Consider the following 12,644-nt stretch of genomic DNA (forward strand, 5'->3'; position numbering starts at 1 on the left):
GCCATGAAGGAATAATAAATCACTGTTGTTTTAAATCCAGAAATTCTGGGGTGGTCTGTTACAACCTAATGAATAACTAAAACCATGATAAAGTAGGATATGAACCCAGTACTAAGTGACGACCAAAGCTCATGCCCTTGGTCTCCACATTGTGCTCCTTCTGATTGGGAACATCATGCTAACACTGTAATATACACAGGTTGGCCCATGGTAACATGCAATAATTTTTTTTATGTTTTTGAGACAGAGTTTCACTCTTGTTGTCCAGGCTGGAGTGCAATGGCATCTCGGCTCACCCCAACCTCTGCCTCCCAAGTTCAAGCAATTCTCCTGCCTCAGTCTCCTGAGTAGCTGGGATTACAGGCATGCACAACCGCACCAGCTAGTTTTTGTATTTTTAGTAGAGATGGAGTTTCTCCATGTTGGTCAGGCTGGTCTCAAACTCCTGACCTCAGGTGATCAGCCCGCCTTGGCATCCCAAAGTGCTGGGATTACAGGTGTGAGCCACTGCGCCTGGCCTCATATTTGTTAAATGAATGGATAAAGGGTGTGATAGGTCACCAGAGAGGTAAAGAGATCTAGGGAATTCAAAGGCAGGATGGTAATTACTTTTCAACAACCATCACTCCCTTCCCATTACAAATATTCCAAAACAAAGCTGGGCACAGTGGCCATAATCCCACCACTTCAGGAGGCTGAGGCAGGAGGACTTGAGCCCAGGAGTTTGAGACCAGACTGGGCAACATAGGGAGACCCTGTCTCTACCAAAAGAAAAAAAAAAGTAGGCAGGTGTGGTGGCATATGCCTGTGGTCCCAGCTACTTGGGAGACTGAGGTGGGAGGATCGGTTGGGCCCGGGAGGTCAAGGCTGCAGTGAGCTATGATCACTCCACTGCACTCCAGCCTTGGTGACAGAGCAAGAGCCTGTCTAAAACAAATATTCCAAAACAAAAACAAAAATGAAGCCATATAGGCATTCCTAAATCTAGAAACAACTGTGTGGATATCACCAAACTCCCTCTCTGTGTCTGTCTCTTTCTCTGTGAAATTCAGATCAGGCAAAATTGAGAAGGTAATAGAGTTTGTTTTCTGGTGGCCCTGCCTCTCTGCCCCCAACTCCCCATCACATTCATGGCATCTTCTCTCCATCCCACTTGGCCTTCAGGGCCCAACAGTTCTTTCCCTCTCTTCCCATGTAAAATCCACATGCAGAAAAGGGGCTGAGAAGGTGGAAATTACAGAAATGGGGAAGGAAGATTTTGATGTTAACAGATGGATTTACAAGCCAAAGAAATGAAGCTCTAAGCTGGGTACTTTTAGGAGGCATCTGCCAGCAGGTGGAGGTATCCTAAGGATGGGGGAGGCAGCTGGAGTTGTCCCTATTATACCCCTATTAGGCCCCTGTGGGTGGGGAGTAAAGGAATGCCCACTGCCTCCATAATCCCTCTGAATCCCCCAAGAAGGCTGGGGCTCTGACTCTCCACACCTGTGGCTGTGGCCCCAACATGTATACCTCCCAGAGTAGTCACTCCAGCCTGGCAAAGACCCTCAGGGGTCAATGCATCCAGTCCTCTGCCTTCTGGCAGCCCTGGCACTGCTTTTTCTGTTCTAAGCCCTCCCTTACTCTCCTGCTCCTGCAAACAGGCACACACCTCCCAAGGTCACACACAGGCTCCAGAACCTGGATCCCACACCCAGAAAACCATCTGGGTCCCTCGCTGCAGAGAGACCTAAGGAGAGAGCAGGCCCACACAGTACTCGCCGGCAGACTGTGGGCAGTGCACACAGGCCCCGTGTCACACACACTCACATGCAAAGCAATGCAGAGGGGCGCACACATTCAGAGACACTGTGAGCACTGTCACCAGTACAGGCACTGGATGTAAAGAGTCAGAAACATGCGTGCACACACATGCACACCTCCAGACTATCACACGTGCACACCAGCACGCACTGACAACCGCACAGGTGCCCAGCCAGGCCTCAACACCAGGCCCCTCCCCCAGCCCCTCAGAAGCCGGCAGGGAGGGCTGGGGTTTCAGGGCGCTTCCCCTCCTCCCTCCCTCTGGCCCCTGTTCTCCAAGGTCCAGAGTCCCAGTGGGGTTCTGGAGCCCGCCCCCGCCCCAAAACCTGGCTCAGGGAGCGACAGGCGAGAGGGGGGAGGGGAAGCCTGATCTCAAAACGTTCTGATTTTAATTTCTTAAATTAACCCCTTCCCTTCCTCTGGTCTGGCCTGCCCAGAATCCCTCCCGGTTGGGCGGCCTCGCGGGCCTCCGGAGGGCTGTAGGGGAGAAGGAAGGGGAAGAAGGCACAGTGGCTGGGGTCCTCCCTCCTTCCCTCTCCAGGAGCAGTCCCGCAGCGTGCCCGCAACTCGCCCTTACCTCCTCCACCCCGCGGCGAGGCCAGGCCCGGCGGCCCAGGGCTGGGGGGCGCAGAAGAGCCCCCGCGCGCCCGGTCCAGACGCAGGGCCGCCTCGGGGCCTCGGATCTCGTTCCCCTCCGCAGCCTCGGGTGGCGGCCGCGGCTAGCGCCCCCGCCTCCCTGTCGGGGCGGGGGCGGCCGAGCCTCCCAGCCAGTCGCAGCGGGAGGGGCGCACGAACCCGGCGGGAGGAAGGATGGAGGAGGAGGAGGAGGAGGAGGAGGAGGGGGCGCGCGGCCCGAGGAAAGCAGGGGAAGGGGGAGGGAGGCAGCACGGAGGTGGGGCGGAGCCAGCCCCTCCTCCGGGGCGGGCTCTCCAGCGAGCTGGGGAGCGGCAGATGCGGCCAGAAGCGGCTGCGCCTGGACCCCACGTTTTCCGCTCAAGGTGGTTTCGATGGGGGAGGGGTCTTCGGCGCCGCCCTGGGGGTGCAGGAACAGCTCGCGCCGCGCTTCTCCCGGATCCCAGTCTTCCCGGCTCCCGGCACCGCCCAGTGCACTCCCCGCCCTGGGCACCTCCAGCTGTGGCTTCTGTTGCCCACCTTGAATCAGGGCCTCTCCACCCTAACCCTACCACTCTGGCTTGGGCCTGCTTCCACGCGGGGGCAAATCCGGGGGTGGGCTGTTCTGTGAATCCGGAAGGGGGCGGGCGCGGGCGCTACTCCTGAGACTTGCGCCACGATCCCTAAGCGGCCTCATGGGCAGCGCGCCTGGGTCGTGCACTCGGCGACCTCGGGTCAGACGCTTGGTCTCCGCGGAGACCGCCTGGGATGATGCCCTCTGGGCATTCCTAAGGAACCAGCGGAGCTGGGGCCGGACCCCATCCGGGGACCCAATTCTGCTATTAAAGAGCCGCCTGGGAACACGTGTACCCATCACAAATCCCATCCCGGACCTAGAGGAGGAGGAAAAGGCCTCCAGGTCCCTGATTCCCTCCTACCCACTCCCACCACTTGGCTAGGAGAGCAGCCAGGCTTCTTGGGACTGGAGCACCCAGAGGGCCCCACCTTTGGCCTAAGGCCTACCCAGCTGGTGAGGCAGGAACAATCTGGCTGTCGTGCGCTTGGAGGAAGTCCACAGGGCTGTAGTGGGGCTGAGAAACAGGTTTGGAGGCTACTAAGGCCAGAGCAGAGCTGAGGCTTGGATGAGAAAAGGGGAAAGTATTATTTCAGCCTGAGGGTGGTGCTTGGGCAGGGCTGTGCACATTGCCTTGAGGGGCAGTCTGGTTGCAGGAGAGCAGAAACCCAACTTAGTCCCAGGATTCCAGTAACTCTGGGGCTCATGGGAACTCTCTTTGATCCCCATCCCATTCCTGTGAAGGCAGAGGCATTGGGACATTCAGTATCAGGAAGGATAATTTGTAAACTTGTCAGTGGCTTTGGGGGAATGGCAAATTTAATAAGGACAGAGGCTGTACAGTGGCCAATCAGGTCGAATTCCCCCTCTCTTGATCTTCTCTTCCTCTCTATAGCTCTTGAATTTCTTTCTTCCTCGAGGAAGTCTTCCAAGATTGGGCAAATGAGAAATCACTTTTCCTAATACCTAAACGATAACAGCTCCTATTAACCAGGTGCCAAGCATCATGCTAATAATTTTTATGCATATCATTTACTCTTCCTAATATTATTATCCCCACTTTGCAGATGAAGCCGCTAAAGTTCAGAGCTCAAAAAATGGCATAGTCAGGATTTGAACTCAAGTCATCAAACTCCAAAGTCTATGCTCAACCACAGTGCTCTCCTGCCTTCTCTCTATAATAAAGTCCACTGGACCTTCACCTGTTAAAATGAAGATTCCCCAAATCCATCTGCTCTTGCAGATGGCCAAAAATGTCCGTATATTTTCTTGGTTTAACCTTTGTTGTTGTGATGTTTCTCCTCACTCTGTGAATCCTGTGAATGTGTCAAAACAATTTGGGACATGCACGGCTATGTATGTGTGTGCTTTTGTGCATGTGTGCATGAGTATGTGTGGATGTGTGTGTGTATGCAGTTGTACACAGGTGCATGTGTGTATCTGTGAGCACATGCATGTGTGCATGTGTGTATGTGTGGGTATGAGTTCATGCGTGTGTATTTGCACGCGTGCATGTGTGTGTGCATATGTCTATGAATGTATGCATGTGTATTTGTGCGCATGTGTGCCCATGCTACATTTCACAGATAACAGTTCCTGCTTGGTTGTTATGGGAACCACAGTTCTAAAAATGTTAAACTGAATCCCACTCCATGTGAACCAGAGAAACCAAAAGAGAGAGAGAGCTCAGTGATGGAGACACCTCTGGGGTCCCAGAGCTGAGGCAGAGAATTGTGGGCTCAGGAAGAGCTGGAAAGACCCAGACTAGCCAGAGGTGTAGACCCACTCATGAGACCTATGGTGCCCATCAGAGCCCCTCGCTGCAGACTCGGTCCTCAGTCCTGCTTTTTCCCATCTCTCCCTCCTGATCCTTTCTCCTCCCTCTCTCTTTGCCAGCTTCATGCTCTCCAACCACCTTCCTTCTCTTCCTCCTCTTTCTGTTTCCCTTCTTCTCCTTTTGGGTTTTTTTTTTTGTTGTTGTTGTTGTTCGACTAATTGACATAATAATTAAGCACTTTCATATTAGGCTTGGTGATATGGGGACCACAAATGTGGATCAAATAAGGTTTCTGCCCTTGAAGGTGCTCAAGAGTGGGAGCATTTGGATAACTGGTGGGGGAAGAGAGGTGGCAGAGCAAAGCACAAAGGGAGAGATGACAGAGGAGGTTGGAAGGTGAATTTGGATCACATAAAGAGGGCTTTGACAGCAAGGGTGAAAAATAGGTATTTTTTTTATAGGAGAGTGGAAACCTTGGTCAGTTTGGGATAAACACTTGTTTGTTGTGAATGGCATATTAGGAAATTTTCATCATTAGTGCTGGGCAATGTGGAATGAAAAGAGGGATAAGGGAGGCAGAGGGACCACAGGAAGCAGTTTGGCATAATGTAGCCTTCTCTCAAATAGGGTACAGGAGTTGGGGTGAAGAGAGAGAAAATAGCAAACATTCTGGGTTGCTTTCTCAAACTCTCCCCCATATCCCACCTCATCAAGATTTGTATTACTTTTTCCCACCTTTCCAGTGTGAGAATCAGGACTTCTCTGTTCCTCTATTACTTATGTGTGTGTTGAATTTCTCAGGTGCACCAGAAAGTAAAATAGTTGGGAACCACTGGCCCAGCATGTAGTAGCACTCAGTATCTGTGGAGTGAGTGAATATTTAGATATGCACTCGTCTTGGAACTGGAAGGTCCAGGTTCAAGGCCCATTTCATTCTCTTATTATCTGTGTGCCCTTCAGAAAATCCCCAAATATCTTGGGCTTCAGTTTTCTCTTCTATAGAGCGTGGGTTTGGACACGATGTTCTTTTTAAGAAAATATTTTAAAAAATAGAGACAGGGTTTTGCCATGTTGCCCAGGCTGGTCTTGAACTCCTGGACTCAAGCCATCCACCCACCTTGGCCTTCCAAAGTACTGGGATTACAGGCATAAGCCACCATTCCTGGCCTGGACAGGATATTCTTACAAACTCCTTCCAACTGCAACGTTGTTATGTGATTATATGAAATTGACATAGCCAAGGTATGTGTGTATATGGAGGGAGTGGCATGGACTAAGGTGCTGGCAATCAGCACAGAGAGGATAAATGTGGGAAATATTTTAATAGAAGAATTCATATCATCTGGCTTCAGTTTTCAACAACATTGTTGACTAGATAGCTCAAATACTCTCTTGCTACAAAATATGTGGACTGCTTCATAAAATTGACAGACATTTCCTGAAATGTTTAGCTGAGCTTGCAAGAAAGGGGAAAAAGTCTACATGGACCAAAATAAGGGGACTGAGACCAAGAAATATAAGCATCAGATATGCCGTGACTAACCCCAGAAGGTATGGGAAGGGAGGCATATTGCTTGTTTGTCCTGACCTGGGTCCTGGTTAGAGAAGGGAGAACTGCCTCTGAGAATTTATAACTACTTGAGCTGGAGTTTGAACTCAAAACATCTGCATGTTACAAGAACTTCAAGCCAAGAAATTAACAAAAGATTGATCTCCATCAGGTGATACTCTTGGAGTGCCTGGTAGAAGCAAACAGGAAACTGCTCAGGAGAAACATACCGTCACCCAAGGCCACAGAGTATTGCTGCCCAAGTAAATCCCCACTGAAGTTGAGCTCACAAGCTAAAGATTATAATACGTAACAGGAAACAATGTGCCATGAATGAGAGTAGAGAAGACCCTAAAGAATTACAGTAAGATTCAACAAGTCTAAGTGACAGCCTGGATGTGTGGGGAGGGAAGCAGCAAAAGTGAATCCCACAGAGCTGTAGTTGCTTAGATGAGTTCAGCGAATCAAATAACATTGCTATTACCAGAAATGTGGAAGGGTGATTTGATTTTAGACAGACTGTATTTGGAATGGTGGTGGGACATCCATATTGGGGTATTCATTAGAACCATGGGGCTGCCTGACTTAGAAGCCATTTACGTAGGAATAATAGCTGAAGGCTTGGCAATGAATGTACTCTCTAAGGAAAGTGTTGAAATAGGAAAGAAGAGAGCTAAGAACTGCTCCAGGAAAACACGTTTTGAGGACCAGTTGAAAAAGAGGAGCAAATAAGGAAAATGAGCTCTTTGGTCTCCAATTCTGGTTGGGTCCTGGGTTTGGATTGATTTTCAGATTGTTTGGTTTTAACTCTTTCCATCTCTAGCCTAACATTCTCGTCCCTCACAATCCCTAGGGGACGCTCCAATAAATGGGAGCAGTGTCCCTTGGGACATAGCAGGAACTTCTCAGCTAGGAATTATAGAGCCAGACTGGGCTCTGATACCAGGACTACTACTAAGTCACTTCTTTGGGGTTCAATTTTCTCATCAGTGATGTTAAGCCTAGGTGAGTGTGAGGACAAGGGGAATAATAGAGCTGATAGCACTTGCTGGAATGCTGCTGGAGAGGACAAGATAGGGGTGATCAGAGGCCAGCCACCCACTGTCTGCATTTCCTCCTTTGTTCAGGTTGTGTGGTTTGGGAGCAGTTGCTTGAAATATGGGCCATTATGCTTTTCTTGCCCTACTCTTCATGAAAAGTGAAGTCAGGTGGCCCATGCCTAATAAGTGAAAGGTGTGGTGACTTAAATAGTAAGACAATGAGGGTCATCATTATCTTGCGTCTCCATGAATATACCACTTACTTATCACAGTGCCTGACAGTTCTCCATTTGGGCCTCTTCATAGGGTTAAACATTGCCCTCTGCAGGCTACTCTTCTAAAATGTTAATTCTCCTAGAAGAGGTAATATTAAATCCTTTATCACAAATTAGTTTCTTAGATACAAGATACTTGGCCACATGAAAGCACTTAACACCTGGGGAGAGAAACGGATGGGATTCTCTGAGTTGATCATTTTGTCTCTGGTCAGTTGGACTGTGCGGTGGAAGGTGAGCATATCTGAGAGTGAAGGGGTGAAGAAAGAAGCAAGAGGATCAGAAGCTGGTTTGATCTGGCATCATAGGGCTGTAAGCTCTCTTAATTCAAGAACAGCTCAGCTCAGAAGAGAAAAGAATGAAGTCCCCAGACACAGGCCTTCTTTCTTCCTTATCAGAGAGGGGTCATTGGAGCAGAGAGATGGAGAGCACAGCAGCCTTTTTATGCTCCAAGGTCTGCCCAAGATGGCCAGAAAAAGTGGAAAAGCTTTGGGTAGGGAGTTCAAAGAGTAAAAAGGGCCACCTTCACCATTACAAAGTCATGCTTTCCTCATCACCCTCCTAGCCTTCCTCTGATTCCAAAGCCATAAAGGGTTCACTTGGAAGGACAGCTGGAGAAAAGTGGCTGTGGCAGGTGCACGGCTGAATGGTAAGTAGGCTGATGCCTCCTGGAGAAGATCTTTTTTGTGGGAAGAGCAACTAAGGTGACCCTGAGTCTCTGGCAAGTGCCTGCTCCTTGCTATATTCAGGTGTGCTCTAGCTAAATGCTGATACCCTTTGGGCCCTGACACCATGTGACTCTTAAACAGATGCATAGATACTGTCTGGAGCCTCTGTGACAGTGAACACTCTGGGCTTTCTCAAACAGCACCAAAATACTGCAGCCTTTTGCTGCTGTCGCTACTGCCTGGAGCTCCCTCTAGCTGCCAAACCTGTTTCTCACCTTCTGGTAGGAAGCGTTTCCAATCAGTGCTGTTAAGCTTAGGTGCCTCCATTCTGGGGTTGGAAAATGAGGGTTGGCTTTGAAGTTAGATAGATGTGTTTGACCTGTCTGTTCCTAGCCTGGGTTAACTACATTGTTCCAGCAAGCTATCTACATTGCTTCCACATCTTTGAAGTGAGGTGTATGCCTGCTTTATTTGGGATTGTGAGGATTAAGGAGAATAATATATATATATATAATGTTGAACACCTATACCTTTTAACCACTTTGAAGTTCCAGAAACACCTCCAGCCCTTAGGTGAGCTGTGATTAAATTCGTTCATTAACCCAGCACACATTTATTGAATGCCTACTCTGTGCCGCAGTTCCTGGCAGGTGTACCTGGCAGTGGGTGTGTAATATGTTCAGGGCCTGTACCCCATGAGCGTGGGGATGTCCTTTATCTTCTGGCACTTATGGTCCTGGGGGAGAAGCTGAGGGGAAGGGTCAGGAGCTTACATGGCAGATTCGGTAAGCTTTTAGCACAATAATTTTAATTGCAAAAATAAACAGTTTTGTCAACTGCTTGAGAGTAGCGTCTGCTTTACAAAAATTAACAACAAAAGAAAAAAACCCCAAAGCAAAACGTTACATCCAATGGCTGCTGGATAAGACACTGCTGTACAAAGTCCCGCGCGAGACCGGCTTGGCGCTGCCCCAGCCTGTCTCTGGGGGTTATAGAGGAAGGCGTGGGGCGTGCGCCAGTTACAAAAGACTGTCTTGAATCCCAGGGTAGTGCCTATTCACTGGGTGGTCTCAGAAGACTTCCCCCAAAGCGCGGCTGACAAGGGACAGCGCCTGGACCGCGGGAACTGTCCGCGGAACTGGTGCTGAATAGGGCGTGTGCGGCGGGCGCTTCAAGGAAACTGGAAGCGGGACCGGAGGCCGGCCCTCGGGCGTGCGAGGAGGAGTTGGAAGAAGAGCGGGGAGGGGAACGGCCCGGATCTCGTGTGCGCCGAATGGCGGCGCTCCAACCCATAAACCCATCTCTTGCTCAGAGGGAGGCAAAGGAGAGGCCCAACGAGTAAAAGCCGAGGCCCTTGAGCCGCTCCTCGGCGCGCGCCTTCTGCTTGAGGTGCACCTTGCTGTGCCGTTTCTTCTCATCACTGCGCGCGAAGCGGCGGCCGCACACGTCGCAAGCAAAGGGCTTCTCGCCGGTGTGGGTGCGCACGTGCGTGGTGAGGTGGTCGCTGCGGCTGAAGTTGCGGAGGCAGATGCGGCACTGGAAGGGTTTGTGGCCCGTGTGGATGCGCAGGTGGCGATTGAGCTCGTCGGAGCGCGCAAAGCTCCGCACACAACTCTCCACCGGGCAAGCGAAGGCCTTGGCGTGCGGCCGCGGGCAGAAGCAGCGTGTGCTGCATTTGCCGCCACGGCGCCCTTTGCGTCGCACCTTGGCCGGGGGGAAAGGGGTGGGCGGCGGTGGCGGCACGGGTGGTGCAGCCACGCCGCTGCTTCCAGGGATGTCCGCCACCAGAGGTTTGGGGAAGTCAGCCGCGGCGGCGCTGCGAAGGCCCAGCGGGGAAAGCTGAGGCTGCGTACTGACTAGAAACTCTCCGCCGTCGCCGCTACTCCCTCCCTCCCCACTAGGAGGGGTGAGGAGCCCAGGGAGGCCCTCAGCCCCCTCCCCTAAGTCACCCGGGGCCAGCGGGAAAGCGTCGTAGGCCCCGCTAGGGTAGAGTCTGTTGGCTGGGACGGCCGGCAGTTCCGCAGGGCAGCTGATGGACAGCAAGTCCTCAATTTTGGTCCCTATTGCGGGAAAACGAGCCTCGGGGGCGGTCTGGTAGCCTCCCTGTGACCCACAGTTCCCCGGGGCCCCCACAGAAAGCAGCTCCCAGGGCGCGTAGGGACCCTTAAAGGCAGAGGCAGCGTCCAGCGCTGGCGAGGCGGGAGGCGCCCGGAGGCCGGGCTTGACGTCGGGCGGGGAGAGCTGAGGCTCATACAGGCACTGCGAGGGGGCGCCCGCGCAAGGCGAGGCCTCCCAGAACGCCTCTGGGAAGGGGACAGCGCCCAGATCTGGGGAGTAAAGGTCCGGCGGACCCGGCAGCAAGGCATCGGGCCCCGCGGGAAAAGAGGCATCCAGCGAGGATCTGGACGCTGCTGCCTCTGGACCGGGGAACGGTGCCAGGCCTAAGATGCCCGACATGAGGTTGAAGAGTGCCTCCGGGTCGTGCGGGTGTTCAGGCACTGCCTGAATGAAGAAGCTACCGCTGTAGCTGAGGCCGGGAGGGGGTGTGGGCGCAGGCCCCTCCAGGAAGCAGGAGTCGGCTAAGTCCCCACTTGCGCTGCAGCTGTTCAAAGCCCAGCTCAAGAAGTCGCCTGCTGAGGAGGGAGCAGGAATCAGCTCTGGGCACATCAAAGGGTGCACCTGAGTCCACAGCCCCTACCCACGAAACTCTTGGTGCCCACAGATATACACAAAGTGCCTTTTGCACGTTCTGATTCAGCAGGGGCCCGCATATGTCCCAAGGAGCACATAGAAACATGCACACGCAAAACACACGTGCACAGGCAAAAGGGCGCTCCGATAACCGCACAGGTTCCTGCGGAGGCGCTGGCGGCCCAGTGTGGGTGGGAATGGGGGTGCGCACTCCAGGACTCCTAAGCTTCCCATCGCCCCTATTCTCACAGCTCCAGTGTCCCAGTCCCTCCCGGTTCTCAGGTGTGGTGCGCCCCCGCGCTGCGCTGTAGTCGTCTGAGCACACCTGCTCGCCCTCCTTACCTCCAGGGTAGCCGGTGGCCGCGGGAGCGTCCCTGGCGGGCAGCCGGGGCAATTCAGCGCTGGGTTCGGCGCAACAGCCTTCAGTGGACTTGACCAGGAGCGCGTCGGGTTCGGAAAACTCGCTAAGGTGGAGCATGGCGCGGCGCCGGCTGTGGGGCGCCCGGGGCCTCTCCCGCTGGGCTTGGGGGCGCGCAGGTGGCGGGGAGGCTGGCGGTAGGGGTTCCCCGCAGCGCGCAGACCTAGGCGCCCGGGCTCCTGGCTTCGGGCACTCACCTCTGTGAAAGGAGTCGGGGAGCCGCGGCGCCCTCACTCGCCCGCACCGGCCTCGGGCGGCGGCTCCTCGCCTCTCCAAAGCGCAGCCGGGCTCCCCCAACCCACAGCCCCCCCACTTATATAGCTGCGGCGGCGCTGGCTCCGGGCTTCCGACTCCCCGGGCCACTGCCATTTTGGGAGGCCCCGGCCCTGCCGCCGTGACGTAAATGCCCAAACATGGACACAGGATGTGTGCCGGGGACTCCCGAAAAGGAAAGCTCGAGCTGTGACGTTGTTGTTGTCGCCGCCGCCGCCAGGCTAGCGCCGCTGCGTGCGCGCGCGCTCCCCAAGCATGGAGCCTGTGTGCGCCGGGGCCGCGGATGCGCCGGTCTGGGGCGCTGCGCCTCACCCCGCCGACAGCTCAGTAGATGTGCTTCCCGCCTAGAGGCAGAGACCGAGGGGCAGCAGGGGAGGACCTTGGACTTGGGGTTCCACAGTGTTGGGTTTGAATCTGCCCTGTGCCACTTACTAGCTTGACATTGAATCCCCTTTAACGTCAGTTTCTCACCTGTGCATTTCCTATGGAGAGAAACTGAGAGCACTTCAACGTCCAGGCGCACTCAGTAAAGCATGGAGATTATTGCCATTCATTTATTTTGCTCACGCCTGTGTTTTTCCATTTTAATTTTTTTTTAATTTGTGCTAGGAAAAATAACTTATTTCAATTAAAAAGGACTGTAATACTTGTCAATAGTAGGAGGAAAGTCAACTAGCACAACAGGGTATATTCTAAATTGAAAAGTAAAAGTCCCTCTTTTTTCCACCCACGTTTATTACTAACTCCTGGGGTAGCCACATTTAAGTTTCTTGTGTATTCTTTCAGAATAATTTTATGTATATCCAAGCATACACATTGTTCTGCAATATTATTATTTTTTTCACTTGAAATAACTTAAGAGATTGTGCCATGTCCTAACATAAAGATCTTGTCATTCTTTTTCAAGGCTGTATAGTACTCCATTGTAAGGGAGGACTTTGAGTTAGTCGATTTGTCTCCTATC

The 12,644-nt window shown here is 52.7% G+C and overlaps 1 protein-coding gene and 1 long non-coding RNA gene across 3 annotated transcripts; one reads left to right on the plus strand and one right to left on the minus strand.

Annotated features, from left to right (window-relative positions):
- The first annotated feature begins 2,749 nt into the window (after positions 1-2,749).
- Positions 2,750-4,265, plus strand: LOC112604914. Its single transcript, XR_003115307.1, has 2 exons — positions 2,750-2,801; positions 4,057-4,265. It is a non-coding gene; the product is annotated as an uncharacterized LOC112604914 (long non-coding RNA).
- A 4,307-nt stretch (positions 4,266-8,572) lies between these two features.
- EGR4 (early growth response 4) lies at positions 8,573-11,849 on the minus strand. Of its 2 annotated transcripts, none has more exons than XM_025354462.1 (2): positions 11,332-11,680; positions 8,573-10,928 (listed from the first exon to the last, which is right to left on the minus strand). In XM_025354462.1, exons 1-2 carry the CDS (start codon positions 11,465-11,467, stop codon positions 9,607-9,609), a joined length of 1,458 nt encoding a protein of 485 aa, XP_025210247.1. In that variant the 5' UTR covers positions 11,468-11,680; the 3' UTR covers positions 8,573-9,606. The 2 variants fall into 2 exon arrangements, with proteins under 2 accessions (XP_025210247.1, XP_025210245.1); XM_025354460.1 differs by having other exon boundaries at positions 9,090-10,931; positions 11,332-11,849.
- Positions 11,850-12,644: the final 795 nt, after the last annotated feature.

This window comes from Theropithecus gelada, chromosome 13, assembly GCF_003255815.1.
Source record: "Theropithecus gelada isolate Dixy chromosome 13, Tgel_1.0, whole genome shotgun sequence".
Classification (NCBI taxonomy): Eukaryota; Metazoa; Chordata; class Mammalia; order Primates; family Cercopithecidae; genus Theropithecus; species Theropithecus gelada.

Coding starts and splice junctions, on each gene's coding strand:
- EGR4 (XM_025354460.1), bottom strand. CDS start 11,776: ATGGCAGTGGCCCGGGGAGTCGGAAGCCCGGAGCCAGCGCCGCCGCAG. Junction 10,932..11,331: donor GGCCACCGGCTACCCTGGAG/GTAAGGAGGGCG, acceptor CTCCCTCCTCAG/CAGGCGACTTCTTGAGCTGG.